Source organism: Simochromis diagramma, unplaced genomic scaffold, assembly GCF_900408965.1.
Source record: "Simochromis diagramma unplaced genomic scaffold, fSimDia1.1 OVJJ01000131.1, whole genome shotgun sequence".
Taxonomy (NCBI): domain Eukaryota; kingdom Metazoa; phylum Chordata; class Actinopteri; order Cichliformes; family Cichlidae; genus Simochromis; species Simochromis diagramma.
Genome location: NW_024387200.1, coordinates 12,102,600 through 12,121,856, shown reverse-complemented (window position 1 = coordinate 12,121,856; position 19,257 = coordinate 12,102,600). Strand labels below are relative to the sequence as shown.

Below are 19,257 nucleotides of genomic sequence, written 5' to 3'. Positions count from 1 at the left end.
TGGTGTTGTTGCTCCCAATATTCTCTTAGACAACCTCTGAGGCCTTCTTCTTCTTCTGTCAAGTTTAACAGCAGCTTGCATCCAAAACTGTTGCATTACTGCCACCTCCTGGCTGTTAATCGTCCGTCATTCCTGAATCCTCAGATCCTCTTGATGAGACCAGTATTTCTCAAAAAACGAAAAACCACCACTTTCCCTTCACCATGACTTAACTCTTTAACCACTCGTTCAAACGTAAGTTCCCTTCCACCACTCATTTCACCCCACATCACCCTCCTGTGACTTGCATACTTCCTGCAACTAAGGAGTACATGCTCAACTGTCACCCATCACACAACCCAGTCGGATGTTTTCCTATCCTAAAAAGAGTACCATTTAAAAGGCAGTTGCCTGTTCGTATTCTACTTACAACAACCTCCTCCTGTATCTGCAATCCGCCACTCCTCTTAGCTTCTATTCTGTTTTGCACCCCATATAAATGTCTCCCTTTTGTTTCATTATCCCATGCCATTTGCCAGAAGTTCCTACTTCCTGTCCAAACTACACTTTTCCCTTCAGATTTTGACAGTGGTATCTGTGCATCTATATTGACTCTTTTAACAGCTGCTTTGGCCAACCTATCTGCACTTTCATTACCCAAAATACCCACATGAGCCAGAGTCCACATTATTACTACATGTTTATTTCGGTCAGACAGTCTATGATGAGCAAAAAGAATGTCATACATAATTTGCTGATGGGTAGTTGTGTATCCTTGTTCAAGACTTAATAACGCCGACAATGAATCACTACATATCAGTACTTTTGAGACTCTGCTGTCTTCCACCCATTCTAGAGCCAGCAGTATGGCATACAATTCAACTGCATATACACCCAGACGAGTTGACGTTCTTTTTGCAATCTTGATATTTAACTCTGGAATTACCACTGCTACACTAGTTGCTTCAGTCTTAGGATCTTTTGACCCATCTGTATACAACTGTAAAAAGTCACTGTATTTGCTCTCCAATCTGTTATAAAATCTATGACAAATATCTGTGGTCAATTTCCGCTTTTTAGTGTCCGTTAATTATCGGTCTACGTCAACATATCTCAATGTCCATATGGGTAACCTCTGAGGTAGTGATGTGACGTTCTGTATCGAAGCTTCGAAGCTTGTGTCGAGTAATTGAGGGGGCGTTTCCGCGATGCACGTATCGAGGCTTGCTTCATTTATGGGAGGAGCTGAAAATGATGACGTCCGAAGCCTCGCTGCCGGCTGTACCACGTGACTGGTTCATGAAGTGGTTCGAACTTTGCCGCGAGCTATGGCAGCGATATAAACCCCTCAGACTTCATTCAAAATGTGGGTGTTTGATGGAGAGTTGTTAGTGAGAGTTTGGAGACAGTTTGGAGGTTTAGGAGAGAAAGTCAGGAGAGAATGGAGCCAGCTAAGAAGAGGAGGATGTCCTCCCCTGTGTGGGAACATTTTGATTTTATTCCTCCCAACAAGGTATGTAAATTTCTACAGAAGATGTATTTTCATAATACTGATGGTGCAATACAATTTATGTTAAGCGGCTTTACTTTTGTACAAGGTGAAGTGTTTGCTATGTGCCAGGGAGCTGGGATATAACAACAACACCTCATCCATGCTTAGGCACTACAGAGCTTTGCATGAGAATAAGGGGAACACCGATTGTGGAGCAAGACCAGGTGAGCCATCAAATGCCATGATAATATAGCATGCAGTAATGTTACTAAATGATATAACAACATTATACAACTGTAATAAGTTACGTGTGTGATATTTATATTTGTGCTTTGTCTTTATTGTCTTTCCTCAGGAGAACAATCTCCAATAGATGAAGACCTGGTTAGCATGGTGATTGAGGACTCCCAGCCATTTAGCATTGTGGAGGACAAAGGATTCAAAAGATTTGTTAAATCATTAAATCCTAGCTATGTTCTCCCCACTAAAAAGGCCATAAAAGCAGTGAAAATTTACTTTTTACAGAATAAAATGTGAACAGGCAGGACTGAGGCTCAAAGCCTGTAGCTGTCCATACCTCAATGTTACAAAAGCACAACCACTGTCCATACCCCAACCACACCTCACCTCACAGTAAATGATCGTTTCCATTTTAAGCATTTCCAAATAATCATTTTCCATACTGCCAGTATAAATATACACAGTATACTGCCATCACTACAATATAGATGTTTTACACACTCCTTTTGTTGTTGACATTTACAGGCTGTGTGCAAAAGGCCACACTCTTCAAATTCATGCCAACTAATATTTTTACGTCCAGTAGGTGTCCTGCTAGAGCAAATGAAGCTTCAAGAAGCTTTGCGCTGGGATGAACCAATTGGATGAAAAGCTTCAGTGCTTCATGAAGCTTCATCTGCCCATCACTACTCTGAGGCCATCACAGAGCAGCTGTATTTGTACTGACATTAGATTACACACGGGTGTACTCTATTTAGTCATTAGCACTCATCAGGCAACGTCTATGGGCAACTGACTGCACTCAGACCAAAGTGGGCTGAATAATTATGCACACCCCACTTTGCAGTTATTTATTTGTAAAAAAATGTTTGGAATCATGTCTGATTTCCGTTCCACTTCTCACGTGTGCACCACTTTGTGTTGGTCTTTCACGTGGAATTCCAATAAAACTGATTCATGTTTGTGGCTGTAATGTGACAAAATGTGGGAAAGTTCAAGGGGGCCGAATACTTTTGCAAGCCGCTGTATATCACCTCCCAGGAGAGCTACCTTCAATTCAATTCAATTCAATTTTATTTATATAGCGCCAAATCACAACTAAAGTCTCCTCAAGGCACTTCATAGATACAGAGAAAAACCCAACAATCATATGACCCCGTATGAGCAAGCACTTTGGCAACAGTGGGAAGGAAAAACTCCCTTTTAACAGGAAGAAACCTCCGGCAGAACCAGGCTCAGGGAGGGGCGGGGCCATCTGCTGTGATTGGTTGGGGTGAGAGAAGGAAGACAGGATAAAGACATGCTGTGGAAGAGAGACAGAGGTTAATAACAGATATGATTCAATGCAGAGAGGTCTGTTAACACATAGTGAGTGAGAAAGGTGACTGGAAAGGAAAAACTCAATGCATCATGGGAATCCCCCGGCAGCCTACATCTATTGCAGCATAACTAAGGGAGGATTCAGGGTCACCTGGTCCAGCCCTAACTATATGCTTTAGCAAAAAGGAAAGTTTGAAGCCTGATCTTGAAAGTAGAGATAGTGTCTGTCTCCTGAATCCAAACTGGAAGCTGGTTCCACAGAAGAGGGGCCTGAAAACTGAAGGCTCTGCCTCCCATTCTACTTTTAAATACTCTAGGAACAACAAGTAGGCCTGCAGAGCGAGAGCGAAGCGCTCTAATAGGGTGATATGGTACTACAAGGTCATTAAGATAAGATGGGGCCTGATTATTTAAGACCTTGTATGTGAGGAGCAGGATTTTGAATTCTGGATTTAACAGGAAGCCAATGAAGGGAAGCCAATACAGGAGAAATCTGCTCTCTCTTTCTAGTCCCTGTCAGGACTCTTGCTGCAGCATTTTGGATTAGCTGAAGGCTTTTCAGGGAGTTTTTAGGACTTCCTGAAAATAATGAATTACAGTCGTCCAGCCTGGAAGTAATAAATGGAAGAACGCAGTCTTACATATTTGTTTAATATGTGCATTGAAGGACATGTCCTGGTCAAAAATGACTCCAAGGTTCCTCACAGTGTTCCTGGAGGCCAAGATAATGCCATCCAGAGTAAGAATCTGGTTAGAGACCATATTTCTAAGATTTTCAGGGCTTTTCAGGGACTCTGATATTTTTATTTTCAAGGAGAAAAATGGATTTCAAAAATCCATCCAATGGCTATGTGGTAATAATGTTAGCATGTTGACTGTGTGTCATACTTCCTTATAGTATTATTTACTTATGGATGTCCATTCTCGCATATTAAGTGCTACTGTATGTGGTGAAAGTTTGTCAAGTAAGACAAAGTGGCATGTTACTTTTTGATCTTTAAGCTGAATCACTTTATCCAGAGAGAAGTTGTTACTTTAACCCTGTAAGATTTAGTGTATGAGAACTACTCTGACATTTATGTGAGCAGGCCCAGAGTGACAATGAATAGATTAGGATGAGCTCTGGTGCAGGATTTCATGTCTTAGAAAAGCAGACCCTGGCCAGTGTTTTCTCACACCCAAGGTGAAATATCTGAACACAAACACAAGTAAAAACCTAATGTGTATGCGAGGCTTCAGGAAACCCCAACAGTGTGGAAGGATAAGGAATAGGTTGGAAATAAAAGTGCAGATGACAGCATGATGGATGAGGATGACTGTGCTTACTTCAAGTCCCATAATCTCAGGTTTATACCGTTACCACGGAGGATATACAATAACAGAACTTTTTACTTGTTGCAGAACAGATGTAGCCTCATGTCATTGTGATGTAAAACATGAATAGGAAACATGAGGACATCAGCTTGTAAGCTATAAGTACATGAGCAAACTGTAAATGACTTATGGTTCAAACTAGCCTACCATCTATTACCATTAGTTCATCTATAGATTCAGCATCAAAAGTAACAAATTCTTGACTTTGACATAATTATGACATTTACGGGTCAATGTGAAGCACTTCTGTTCGAAATGAGGTGGAAAATGGGTGCAGCTACTGTTGTTGCATTGTGCATCTCCCATAGTGGGATTTATAATAAAAGAACACCAGAGGTCTGGACCCTGTTAAACTGATGAATATATAACACCATCATAATCTCATGTAAGCTTGTCTACTATGTGCAATGATCACAAAGCAAAGAGCCAAAACAGTGGCAGGAAAGCCAGTAGCTGTGCTGAATAAAACTTGCAAAAATAAAAAACTGAATCCAAACAGTCTCAGCGAATCAAGAGTTTATGAAAGGATGGCAGGTGAATGATACAGAAGTAAATATCTGACAGCATTCTAGTAGTTATGCATGTTGTTGCTGAATCACTTAAGATGTAATCACAATAAAACAATCAATTATTTTCCCACGTGAATTTTTCCATTGTTGACATAATGCTGATCAGTTTTTACATTGTTTTATGCGACAGAAGAGGAAAAACTACAACCACTAGCAAAAACATTTCAGGATGGTTCCATAGTCAGTCACGACCCACAGATTGCCACGATCATAGCTCACATGGCTGATGCGAGAGGGCATTGGTACGGGGGTCCAGCTCGTGCCTTGTGGAGTGCTGCTGTCGATGCCTTGTCTGTAGAGAGAAGACATTGATACTTAAAGGGGGTCATATGATTGTTGGGTTTTTCTCTGTATCTATGAAGTGCCTTGAGGCGACTTTTGTTGTGATTTGGCGCTATATAAATAAAATTGAATTGAATTGAATTAAATCATTGGATCTGTTTTATTTGTGCAATTGAGGTTTTGGCCTCAGCTCCTCGCCATATTATCTGTCCCGAGTTAAGAGTTGTAAGTCTCATGGTTGCTCGGTCTGGTGACCCAAATAAAATGTTTTTGATTACTTCATGTTCTGTGATTTGGGGGTTTCTCATGGTCTAGTCTGTTGCATTTCTAGCTCCTTTGGTTATTCCTTAGTATTGTTGGTGATTTCTAGTCTTTAGATTTTGTTAATGTTCTGTGTTACATCTAGTTATCTAGGTTTCTATGTTTGTGTATTTCCTGTTTTACTTTGGTAGTCTCATGTCCTGTGTTAGAGTTTTCTGTTTTGCTTCCTTCCTATCTCATGTGTCAGATTAGGTTAAGCTGTGTCTCTCTTCTGTATTTATTGTGTGTTTTCCTTTGTTCTTTGTCGGGTCGTCTGCATTTCCTCTGCTCTTCTTCACTCCACATTTCCAGGTTTCATGTTTTCTAGTTCAATGTTTCAAGTTTCATGTTCACCTTTTCCCAGTTTAGGTTTTGTTAGTTTCCTTTCTGCCATTTGTTTTGTAATATTTGTTGCAGCCCTAAATAAAGGCTTGCTTTCTGTTAACATCCACCTCCCTCTCCATTTGTCTGCATTTGGGTCCGCATTCTCTTCTCTCCACGCCGTCTGCCTTAGCAGGCGTGACAGGAAGAGGTAAATATGTTTAACAGATGTGAAAAATGAGATTTCTATGATTTCTTTTAAGTGAACACCTAAATGTATTATAGAGGAGAGACAGATCATTCAAAGAATCCACAACTGAAATCTGAAAATTCTGTAACGACAAAGATAACCAGAGGAGCATAATTTCTGAGTTACAGAAACTATGATGATTATAAGTAAACATTACTAGTTTTCTTTTGTAGCATTTGACTGGTGATTCTACACATGAACATTTTATGGCTCAGTGATCATTACAATGAAAGTCGCTTCTAGAAAGATTTAAGCACAAATTGCCTTTGCGAGCAATTTGTTATTCATTTGTGGAGAGGTCACTCTAAGGTTGAAGAGCAAAATAGTGGTTGATCCATTGCATGGATAACAACAGAGGAGTCAAAAACATAATAACCTGATTCAAACAGAGACTGAAAGAGTCAAAGCAAAAAGAAAGAAAGAAGAAAGAACAGACATACTGCCAGGGCTAGTTAAAATGATATCAGACTAGATTAAGTGTTTACCTTTGGAAGACAGTTCCTTCTTTAGTTAAGGCAAAGACGCTTCCATCAGTCCCAATTTCAACCTTTACTGCAACACCTTGCACATTTATCCAGCCACTGATGCCACAGGTGCTCGGTGTTACTCTCTGTCATGAAAAGCAAATGTGGTGAGATGTCTTGATCATACAAATAACAACACAAATGATCATTAAAATAAAAAAATAATTTACTGTGAAGAAGATGGCTTGACCTGGGGTCACTCCCCAGCATCCATATTTTGTGCTGCAACTTAAATACATTAAGCCCCCTGTAATGGTTGTCCAGCTCAGGGTGCTCTGTTTCCTGTAGTCTGAGGCAATGGTGCTTTTCAGACAGTGGATGGTGGAGGTGTCGGTAACTCCCACCACCTGACCATCACCTCCAGCATCCACCTGCTGTAAACTCTCACCTGAAGACACACAGAGGTACAGATCATTCATTCAAACAGCTGCTACCGCGCACACTCTACTGTCTTAAGTCTGTGATAAAGCTCACCATTCGCAAAAACAAAGCTGCCAGCTACGTATTTGTAGACCCTGTTGTTGAGGTCAACACCCCAGATTCCTGCAGGTCCCACTGAGACATGCTTCAGGTTGAGTGAGCCCATTTTGTACCACTGTGATCCAAGCAGAAAGTATGCATAATTGTTGCCGTCTGTCATCACAACGTTGCCCTGTCCAGCATCAATCTGTACAGCAGGAAACTGCTGTGGACCCTCCATGCAAGTGCAGCCTGTGAAGAAAAAAGCACAAGTTAACTCAATGCATGATGTATCACTTTTAAGGGAAACTTTTTATTTTGCTCTATTTATTTTACCTTCATTGGCTTCAAGAAATATTGCATTGTCACATTTTAAAATCAGGACTTACCATGACTGACAGACAGGTACCTCAGCACCAACAAGAACACTGCAAAAGATTTCATATTGTCTCTGAGTCTGTGTGTTAAAGGAATGAATCTCTGTATCTTTGTTGAGCTACTGCCCTGTGATACGTGTGTTACTTTTATAGCACGCTGACACATTCGAACTATGAGACTGAACTGGTTTTTCAGAAAGTTCCACATAACTAATAAAGGAGGAAATGTTTTAGCATTTACTGGAAACTAAAGACAAGAACTGATAACTTCCTGGAGTTAATTTACTGAAATCTACAGTAGATTTAAATACCCACGAACCCTTTAAGGCTAATAGATTGCTGTTTTGTTAATAACAGTAAAACAACAGCATATGTTGTTTATATCTGATGCAGCCAAACAATCTACTAAGTACATCCTAACTATCTGCAGTGCTTAATCTGCAGTAGCATGATACTGTAACGGACTGGGTTACAAGTTAGTTGACTGTTGTGTTATCACTTACTTATGGCATAGTTGGACCACACCCGCAGCATGGTGATTTACTGAGTGTCCTTGAATGTGCAGTAGTCTAGAGGCCAGTTGGCCTGTCAATCCGATCAGGCCCTTTCTCAGGGGGGTTGAAAACGATGTGCCGGGAGTCCGCTGTTCTCGCCGGCTCTAATAATCCTCGACCTCGCTGTCTGCTATGGAGCTGGCGGGTCACAGACGTCTCCGAAAACGTCAGAGCGCGTTTGGAAATATATGATATCTTGATAAATCGAGCAGATATTTGAAGTTTACACAGCTACATTCTCGCTTGAAAATAACTTAAAAGTTTATTTTGTGACCCAGAAAGAGTAATATTTAAAAGTTTTTAGCCGCGCTCGTCCGCCATTGCCGCATGTGAGTTTTGGACGAAATGCATTCTCGGATACCAAGTCCACACAAGTCACCACCGATGCATGCTCGATAAAACGGGCGGAGCGAGAACACAATCGGGACTTTTTCGCATTCTCGGCTTGATGCGTACTTCGAATTGGAACAGTACTTGGTCTCCGACTGATGACGTATCACGAGTACACAAGAACGCAAGTACGCACAAGTACGCATATTGAGAAAGGGCCACAGAGAGTCTGGAGAAGAGTATGTATGTGGTTGGCTGAGAGTGTTCGGGGGACGGGGTTAGAGAATGGGGGTGTGTGTGTGGCGGAAGAGAGGAGAGAGTCGGGGGTTGTTGCTGGAGAGCCCGCTTTTTCCCTGTTGTTTTGGCGTTGGCTACGGCCCACAGTAGCCCGTGTTACTATTCTGAATAAACACCGGTAACCGGAACGCTGATCGTCTGTGTCTTCTGTCGGAGGGACGCTACACTGCTGTCAGAAGTGAAAGTGAAGCTTTCGCCTCCTGAGTTATCTGCGCTCGTGTCGCCCCGACTCACGGCATTGGCTGTGGACGCTGGAGATTTTTGCGGGACTTTGCGGAATGCTTCCGATGAATTACTCCAAGATCAAGCGAGAACCTACATCAGAAGCTCACGGACACGACTACTCCACCAGGGACCGGGGACAAACGACAGCGGATATGGTGAGAGAAGCCGGCTTTGCATCCTCTCACCGTTCGGGTGGCCAACAGAGCTCTTTGGGGACTTCTACAGCGGCTGGGGGTGTGGAGAAAGACATGGATCTCCACCCTGTGACGAAATGAGGACTTGGGTTGGCAGCTGCTGGTATGCTCCATTAGTTGTGAATGGACTATGCTGCTCAGCCCTGGTGGATGCCGGGTCTTCAGCGACAGTTTTAAGACCTGATGTGGTGGGAAGGGGGGATTGCATCCTCCCTACCATGGTGAAGTTACAGACTGTGACGGGAGAGCAGGCCCCCATGCTAGGGGAAGCACTGCTCACCCTGAGTGTGGGGAGGACGTCAGTCCGCTGCTCGGGCTGGATGTACTCAGGGCACTGGACTGCGTTATTGACACAAAGGGGGGGCGCTCTCGTTCCCTGACGGTGGTGTTGTTCGGATGTTGAGGCGGCCACCCCAACCTGATCACCCTGTAGCCCATGCCCTTTATGAGCTGGCAGCTGACTCCTCCCCGGATCTGACTGGTAGTCCAGCCGCCCCCAAGGACCCACTTACACTGACCTCAACTGCACCCCATGCTGCTTCATGCCCTCCCCTTCTCCCTAAGGAACCGCCGGACAAGGGTAGGAGAGTTTCAGCTGTGAGGGGGGTGTGGGAGGAGAACTGCGATGGACTGACTGCTAGCAAGCAGGGCCTGCTCTGGCAGCTGCTGCTGGACTTCAAGGACTGCTTCTCCTTCTCAGAGGATGATATGGGCCACACTGACCTCATTCAACATGATATCAATACTGGAGATGCACAGCCCATTCGGATGAGGCCTAGACGCCTCCCCCTGGCCACACAGGTTGCAGCAGAGAGGGCTCTGCGAGAGATGCAGTGTGTTGGACTCATTGAACCATCCACCAGCCCCTGGGCCTCCCCGGTTGTTATGGTTCCAAAGAAAGTGAAGGATGACTGGCGGTTCTGCGCAGATTTCCAGCCTTTGAATAAGGTGACAAAGAAGGACCCATATCCTCTACCGCGTATAGATGAGACCCTTGACACTGTGGCGGGATCCTCATGGTTCTCCTCCCTAGACCTACGCAGCGGGTACTGGCAGGTACCCCTCGCATCAGATGCCAGACCAAAGATTGCATTTATTACCAGCGGAGGCTTATGGCAATTTAAAGTTCTTCCTTTCGGCCTCTGCAATGCCCCTGCCACGTTTGAGAGACTCATGGATAAGGTGCTCACTGGAATTCCCCGCGGAGAATGTGTGGTGTACCTGGACGACATCTTGGTCCATGGTGCTTCTTTCCACGCTGCCCTTGGGGCCCTCAGACGGGTCCTGGAGAGGGTTTTGGCAGCAGGGCTAAAACTCAACCCAAAGAAATGCTGCTTAATGCGACATGAGGTTGCATTCCTGGGCCACCGACTGGGGGCCGGGGGGGTCGGCACCATGGATGATAAGATCCAAGCTGTTAAGGACTGGCCCACCCCAAAATCTGTGCAGGAGTTAAAGAGCTTCCTGGGCTTGGCGTCTTACTACAGACGGTTTGTAAGGGGTTTCTCCTGCATAGCCACGCCACTGTTCCACCTGCTCCAAAAGGGTGTGACCTTCCAGTGGACAGGAGGCTGCCAGGTAGCTTTCACCTCACTGCAGGAAGCCCTAGTGGGGGCCCCAGTACTCTCTCCGCCTGACCCCACTCTGCCCTTTGTCCTTGACACAGATGCCAGCAGTGTCGGATCTGGTGCAGTGCTAGCCCAGGTGACACCCGGCGGGGAGAAAGTGGCGGCATACCATAATCGGGCCTTCAACAAAGCTGAACGCCGCTATTGTGTCACAAGGCGGGAGCTGCTCGCAGTGGTATGTGCCATTTGCCACAAATCCGGAGCACGCCACGGCTTCCAGCGGAACTCCTCCTCCAGCTGGGCGATGGCTGCCTCCTGGCGCTCATACAGCTCACTGTCTGCTGGGTCCATGTAATGGTCGGATCGTTCTGTCACAATCTGCCGAGGCAAACTGTGTGGAGTGTGAAGAGTGGACTCAGGTGCAGACATTCTAAAACTCAAACTTAACTGATGATGAGCCATTTATTAAGGCAGACAGAACAGTACAAAATAAAAGGGCAAAAACAATGCAAACTAAGCAATAACCTAAACTGGGTAAGCTAGAAAGGAAACACGAACTATGAAAAACCCTGGCAAACATAAAAACAAACAAAACTCTAAAAGTGGCAATTAGGGGTGGGTTTTAATAATCGATTCATCGATTAAAATCAATTCTGGCTTGGATAACGTGATATCGATTCATTAAAATCCTGAATCGATTTTTTAATATAAATGCATTTTGCCCGAAATTCCAGAATCTCAGGTGAAACGTCACAAAATTTTGACAACCACCAAACAGCTAAAACAGTAAATGAGAGCAGGAACACGGCTTCTGCACAAAGACGTAAACACAAAGCGCCGACCCGCGGATCAGAATCAGTGAAATGTTGCCTTTCTCACCCGACGGCACGGACACGGTCGGGGCTGAAAGCCGACAGCTCGCTGATTCTGATGTTTTGGCGGGTCCGCGCTTTGTGTTTATGCCTGTTTTGCGCTGATTCTAAAGCTGTTAGTTTGATCTCTCTCCAAACAATATTGACCGAACCAGCAGCAAAAGAAGATCCAAACTACGCTTCACATAAACATTGTCATGAATTCCCTCTGACTTTTGCTGTTTTGCTTCCACCACACTTCATGCACAGCTCTCTCTCTCTCTCTCTCTCTCTCTCTCTCAGTGTACTTCAAGAACAGTTTCCCGTCTATCCCCGAAATCTGTTTTCTGCATTATTCGCTTGCTTGTTACACACAAGTCTACCGTTGTTTACAGCGCTGTCGGCCGATGTTTTTTTTTCCCTTTTACTTACTTCCAAAAAGAAAACCTAATTTCTGCCGTTCAATAGGCTTCTGAACAAATTTAAACTTTTTAAAATTATGCAAAATGCAAAACGCTCAGTTGTGTCTCTAATAAAACCTCTGTAACTTCAGAGGTAATGTTCATAAGCTGGTTAATGGTTTTCTTTCGTTTTTGATGTACTGCAGAATATTTTTATAAAATCCCAGGCCAGGAAAATCACCTTCATGTTTTTCTGTGTTTTATCTTCAGCTACTTTGACACAAAGGCATCTGCTGTGATGCTCACACCTTTGATAAAGTCTCGAAAGTGTCAGCTTCCTTTTTATAGATACAAAAATATGTAAATGTACTGATCTGAATTATAATATTTCTGACTGAGGCAAAATTTCCCAGATTCAAATCCAATTGAATCGAATCGAATTAAATCGAATCGTGGATCGTATCGATTCAGGACCTTGTGAATTGGAATCGAATCGATTCTAGAAATCAGTGACGATACCCAGCCCTAATGGCAATGATGATGAGGATATATGAAAACCTGAACACAGGTCATGGCTGGGAACAACGCAGACGATCCGACAAAGACTGAATGAGAAGGCACAGACTAAATACACACAGGAGGCTAATGAGAGAAGTGGGAACACATGGGGGAACAGCTGACACACACGAACATAACGACGTCACAGTGGAAGAGTAAAACTAAACACAATGAACACAGGAACACAAGACCTCTTCAAAATAAAACAGGAAACATAAGACACAGCCATGACAACGTAAGACACAGACATGAAACACATGAAGGGCAAGGGAGACTTAACAGGGGTGGAAGACACAAAGGGAATCTAATGTCAAAGAACTATAACAACCTAGGCATGATAAAAATGAACTTAGAAAACCTGAAGAACATCCATAAACTAAAACTCAAAACACTGGGTCAAAAGACCCAGGATCGTGACAACCTGAGACTTTTTCTGGGGAAATGTGCGGGATTTTTAACACAGTGTACTATGCAGTTCCAACAGTTGCCAAATATGTTCGCTAGCGACGGGGTCAAAATTTCCTTCCTGACCCAGTTGCTTCATAATCGAGCTTTGACCTGGGCTCAGGCTCTGCTGCAAGCCAGCCCTGGAATCTGAAATGATGACTTTCTGGCCCGTTTCAAGGCAGTGTTTGATAAGGGCTCCAGTGCAAAGGCAGCCGGCCACCGTTTAATCAACCTAAAACAAGGTAGGCTTTTCAATTGGTTTTTGTGGGGCTCTGAGGTTCTAAGAACCACTCTGTTAAATAATGTCAATGAGGAGCTTAAAGCTGAAATAATGATGCGTGAAATCCCTTCCTCTCTGGAGGCGCTTATGTCACTATGCATCCAGGTGGGCTACCGCCTACAAGCGCGCTGGGCCTCACGGAAGCAGTCGTTTTGGGAACTTAAACTTAAACTGCTTCAGGGGGCCACCATGTTTAGCAAGCTCAACCTCCGTAATGCCTACCACTTGGTGAGAATTCGTGAGGGAGATGAATGGAAGACGGCGTTCAACACACCCCTGAATATCTGGTGATGCCCTTCGGATTGACCAATGCCCCAGCAGTATTCCAAGCTCTCGTTAATGATGTGCTAAGAGATTTCATTAATTGATGTGCCTTTGTTTATCTGGATGATATTCTGATTTTCTCCAAGTCCCAGGCGGAACACGAGGTCCATGTCCAACAGATCCTTCAGCCCCTCCTGGAGAACAGACTGTTCGTGAAGGGTGAGAAGTGTGAATTCCATGTGGACACTGTGGCTTTCCTAGGTTACATTATCGCTCGGGGAGATCTGAAGCCTGACCCGGAGAAGGTTTGGGTCGTTGTGGACTGGCCTCGGCCCCCGACCGTCTCCGGCTCCAGCACTTCCTTGGATTTGCCAATTTCTATTGCCGCTTCATTAGAGCCTTCAATAAGATCGCTTTACCACTCACCAAACTCACCTCTCTAAAAAAAACCTTTCATTGGGGCCCGCATGCTCAGGAAGCCTTCAACCTACTGAAAAAGAAGTTTGCCACTGCTCCTATCCTCCATCAGCCTAACCTCCAGCAGCAGTTCGTGGTAGAGGTGGATGCGTCTGACACCGGGGCTGGGGCAGTTCTTTCCCAAATGTTTGAAGGTAAACTTCACCCTTGTGTTTTCTTTTCACATCGCTTCTCATCCGCAGATCACAATTACGACATTGGGGACCGGGAGTTGGTGGCAGTCAAGCTTGCCCTGGAGGAGTGGCGGGACTGGCTGGAGGGCGCTGAACACCCTTTCATTGTATGGACAGACCATAAAAATCTGGAATGCATCCAATCGGCCAAGCGCTTCAACTCACGGCAAGCTAGGTGGCCACTCTTTTTCTCTCGGTTAAATTTTTCTATCACCTACAGGCCCGGATCCCGCAATGTAAAGCCGGATGCGCTCTCCCAGCTGTTCACCAACATTGTGGAGTGCACTGACCCTTAGCCCATCCTTCATGCTGCCTGTGTGGACGGAGCAGTCACATGGGAGATCGAAACTCGACAGGCTCGACAGGCTCAGGACACTGATCCAGGTACAGGGCCCCCTGGCCGGCTGTTCATTCCTACTGCTGTCCGTGCCCAGTTTCTTCAGTGGGATCACACTGCTTGAATCACCTGCCACCCAGGGGTTTAGCGTACCATCACCTTTCTTCAACGTTATTTTTGGTGGCCTACGTTAGAGAAAGATGCTAGAGAATATGTCACCGCCTGCACCACATGCGCCCGTGGCAAACGCCCCAATCGCCCACCATCTGTACTGCTTCAACCTCTGCCCATGCCCGTCCGACCTTGGTCACACCATGCCCTGGATTTCATTACTGGCCTCCCGCCTTCCTTGGGTAATTCCACTGTTCTAACCATTGTTGATCGTTTTTCAAAAGCTGTTCACATTTTGTCGCCCTCCTGTGAGATTATTGTACTATTTTATGCCATGTTATACCTCTAATTAAAGACTGTGGAATCATTATGTAGTTTTAGGTTGCATCATTCTCCTGACTTAGAAGGTGATAACTATTACATTTATTAGACCGATTTGTATTACATCAGACTGCTGATTTATTGTGAATGACTCGTTTGGTACCGGGCCGGGAGAGTTGAGGCTCAGGTGTGAAATGTATGGTTTTCATTGTTTATGATGCATTATACTGCTGATTCATAAAAAATACTGTTTTCAGAGAATTATGGCCTTATTTGTTTGAGAACACACCAGGAACTCAAAGCGGCCCTGCGAAGCATAGTCTCCCACAACCAAACCACCTGGAGCGAGCAATTACCTTGGATTGAGTATGCCCACAACAGTCTTACCTCATCTGCTACAGGACTGTCCCCATTCAAGGCCTCCATGGGTTATCAACCACCTTTGTTCCCCGCTGTTGAAGATGAGCACACTGTTCCTTCTGTGCAACATCATCTCTGCAGGTGCCGCCAGGCCTGGCAGGCGGCTCGGGCAGCCCTGCTATGGACTAAGGAACCCAAAAAAGCTCTTGCTGACTGTTAGAGTTTGTATTGTTGATTGTCATTTATGCTTAGAAATATTTACTTATATATGCTTAGAGTTTTGTAATTAGTTGTAGATTGGTAGAGGTTTTGATCCTTGATAGTCTGCAAACTTTGTGTGTATTAGACAGCACTTTGGGAGCATGAGAGGTCATACCGTGTCTTATTGTTTTACGGCAGGATCAACGTAGTTGCGTCTGTTCTAGTCTAAGTGTTCTTTGTTTAGATGAACTGCAGGACTTCCTCACCGTGTTATCTAGGATGAACCATCTAGGGTGAGGGGGAGGCTACCCTCTTCCTGACCAAGGATGTTTGACCCTTTGATCAGCAGTCCACACACACACACACACACACACACACACACACACACACACACACGCACACACACACACAGGCAAGGTACTCTTTGTGTTTATGTAAGACGTCATATGTTAATGAACCTATGCATATTCATGTAACCTCAATAAAAGGACAGTGTACGGGAGAACGGACGAGAGCAACTGGGGTCAAGCGAAGGAACGGTGCCTGTCCGGTTCTCTCCCGTGCACGAGTAACATGAAGAACTTTGCCTACTTGTGTCTTGCTTTGCAGTGTAATTATATTGCCTTCAACGTTCCAGCGGATGGGTTCAAGCTACAAACCTATCATTAATTGGTCCTTCGAGAGCCGGAGCCCTGGAGTCGGCATTCACCGAGGGGAGAAGAGGCACGTTGAAAGACTGACGTCAGCCAGGAAGTTCCTGTGGATTAACTGTCTGTCTTTTCTCCTCGATGAATGGCGATCGGCGGGATTCGATGCTGATATTACATGCTAAGCAACACCAAGTAAGTTTAAGTCTTTGCCACTGTGTGCGGCGAAGCACGTGACCACTGTGTGAGGTTGCGTTGAAATTCTTTATCACTGTGTGCGATAAAGCGCGTGATCATTGCGTTGTAAGTCTTTGCCACTGTGTGCGGCGGAGCACGCGGTCACTGTGTGAGACTGCGTTGTAAGTCTTTGCCACTGTGTGCGGCGAAGCGCGCAGTCACTGTGTGAGACTGCGTTGAGACAATAGGCCTAATTTTTCTTGGTTGTGAGGATATTTGTTGTTGTTGTGTGAGTGGTATTTGTGTGAGTGTGTGCGGAGCAGAACATGTGGTCTGTGACACCGACTGCTGTTGTTATCATGGGTTTCTAAGCAACCAAGAGTGAGTCGGAGGGAGACAGACGTTTGTGCTGGACTTTGCTCCTGGCAGCTGACACAAAATGTTTATTCTTTAGCTTGCCCTGATCGACAGCAGCCTGTGTGCCAGACCATAGACGTAATTGAGGTGGATAGTTGTTAAAAGTACTCTACATTAAGCTTGTGGTTGCTTAAATTCAGTACAATGACATGTGAGGTGAAGTGATATAGGTAAATATTTAAACTAATGAAGTGCATAGAGGCACTTGACCTGTGTGAAAGACTGTCGTCTTATTATGAGCCATTGTTGAGAGATGCAGCACATCTGTGAAAACAGCTAATATGCTGGAGTACATGATGGAGAAGCTGTATTGAATATGAAAGTGTGATGAAAGTGAAAGTGATGTTGCGTTGCAGTTTTCCTGCATCTTGACTCATGTGTGTGGAGAGTTCATAGCATCAGCAGCATGTTTGTGTTTATTTGTTTTGTTGGGTTAAAAATAATTAAATAAACGTGTGATCATGCCTATGGATCACCATGGCACATATCTCCAGCCATATGATTTCTTTATGCAGATGAAAAAGTGAGTGTGAATGTGTCTGACATCACAGTGTTTTTGTGCACTGTGCAAAAGTAATTGCCTTTGATTGTGAGTGAGAGCGGTGATTTTGCGGATCACAAGCTGTTGTAAAGAAATAAAATAAAATAAAAGAGTGAAAAAGAGACAAGTTACATTGTAGACGAAGAAAAATAATCATAGCAGAAAGGTTTTGTGTTGATCAGCCGAAAAACGACTACAATGTCATTTTCTGCTTTTAAGAAAGGATTGTTCACAAAATCACAGAGAGAGAGAGATGTGTGTTGATTAAGCAGTGATGATGATAATGAACATGTCTTAGTTTGTCACTTTCAGGTGAAAAGCAAACCTGTATCAATTTTCCACATGCAGCAGTCGGACGGAAGAAATTTATAGTTAAAACATCATTGGAAACATGCAGGCCAAGTTCTGGCTGACTTATTTACAGCGCAATGTGTATGTGTCTCTCAAACTCACAAGCAAGCTCACTCCTCCCTGAAGAATGCAGCACCACAGCAATAACATGGCAGATAAAGAGACAGCAGCAAGCCCTGAGCAAAAGTCTCAGCGAGCAGCAGCAATGTGGACAAACAGCACCAGAGAAGAAGAGCAAACCCATCATCCTGACTGATCGGATGAATGGCACTGTGTTTACAACAAGCTGCAACTTCACTATGCATGTGAAGAAAACTTTTAAGGAAAACTGAGGAGACTGTTGGAGTTTGACATTTGCCACCTGTGGAGTAAAGTGGCAAGAAGAGACAGTGGAACACAGGACAAAGCTGAAGGAGAACTGCCGGCGCTGTGGTTGGAAAAGCTCCATCATAAACACGCCCTGTGCAGAGGTCCAAACCCAAGAAGGTCGGCATCAGCGTGGGCGAGCTGATTGTGAAAGCCGTGGCCGTTTCCAAGGAGCGCAGCGGCGTCCCCACATCCGCTCTCAAGCAGGCTCTGGCTGCCGGAGGCTACGATGTGGATAAGAGCAAGGCCCGTGTCAAGACCGCCTTCAAGAGCCTGGTGGCGAAGGGCACTCTGGTGCAGACCAAGGGCACCGGGGCCTCCGGACCTTTCAAGATGAACAAGGCTACTGAGACCAAAGCCAAGACGCCCGCCGCGGCCAAAGCCAAGAGGAGCTGCTAAGAAGTCGCCCAAGAAGGCAGCAGCAGCAGCACTTCAGCCACTAGCACGAAGTCAACCGCATCAGAGGACAATAGAATGAGAGTGGTGAGAACACAAATTTTATTTTTAATGTGGGAAATCAAAATTTGGGTTAGCAAACCTGGGGAAAAGAAAACTGACTGCTTAAGTTGGAAAATTGAGACGGAGTTTTAAACACTGCGAAAATAGAAACATACAAAATCACACACAAAAGCAGAACATGCATTAACCCTACTAACACTCCAAACACAAGAGAGCTCATGAAGATTAGACAACATTTTAAGTGTATGAGTCTGTTTATCATCTTGTCCAAGTCACTTAGTGTGATGCAAAGACCAGTGGACTCATAGCACCATAGTTAAGAAATGATCAAATAATAGTAGAGAAATGTGTAGGAAAGGCAGTTTTAAGAACATGCTCTGCTGGATATGCGGCTCCACAGACATGCATTAAACCTGCCTAATAACACAAACACATGTAATGAAAATTAGCTTGTTATCTTTCATCAGTGTTAAAATAGTGTCAATTTAGCAGACACTTGTCATCAAATACTGAATTTATACAATGCAAAAAATTGACTCTCTAGGTTGCAGGACAACAGTTTAAACTTTTGTGGGAAAAAAAATCCTGGTTTGACCAACCAGTGATCAGACAATAAATTTAGTTGTTGATATAGTAAATTGGGAGAAGCTTCCTGCTTGATTGATGCAGCAAGTAATTTACTGTATGAGGGAAATTGTCTTTAGTGATACTATTTTGAACATGCTTTTCTGTTGTCCTGTCAACTTAGTGGGTTAATAGTCGATTCAAATTAGTTGATCGGTTTTAGATTAATGAAAGGTGACTGAATTCTAGCACGAGTGAATGGGATGTTTGTTGTGTGTTGAGTGGAGACTCTAGAACAC

At 44.4% G+C, this 19,257-nt stretch overlaps 1 protein-coding gene and 1 pseudogene across 1 annotated transcript; one reads left to right on the top strand and one right to left on the bottom strand.

The window, feature by feature from the left end:
* Positions 1–4,904: 4,904 nt before the first annotated feature.
* Positions 4,905–7,627, bottom strand: LOC120745823 (fish-egg lectin-like). The gene is made up of 5 exons (XM_040050995.1): positions 7,500–7,627; positions 7,126–7,362; positions 6,822–7,039; positions 6,613–6,737; positions 4,905–5,266 (listed from the first exon to the last, which is right to left on the bottom strand). Exons 1-5 carry the CDS (start codon positions 7,552–7,554, stop codon positions 5,125–5,127), a joined length of 777 nt encoding a protein of 258 aa, XP_039906929.1. The 5' UTR covers positions 7,555–7,627; the 3' UTR covers positions 4,905–5,124.
* Positions 7,628–18,022: 10,395 nt separating this feature from the next.
* Positions 18,023–18,558, top strand: LOC120745902 (annotated as a pseudogene).
* Positions 18,559–19,257: the final 699 nt, after the last annotated feature.

Coding starts and splice junctions, on each gene's coding strand:
- LOC120745823 (XM_040050995.1), bottom strand. CDS start 7,554: ATGAAATCTTTTGCAGTGTTCTTGTTGGTGCTGAGGTACCTGTCTGTC. Junction 6,738..6,821: donor GTCAAGCCATCTTCTTCACA/GTAAATTATTTT, acceptor TTTTCATGACAG/AGAGTAACACCGAGCACCTG. Junction 5,267..6,612: donor GAAGGAACTGTCTTCCAAAG/GTAAACACTTAA, acceptor TTCTCTCTACAG/ACAAGGCATCGACAGCAGCA.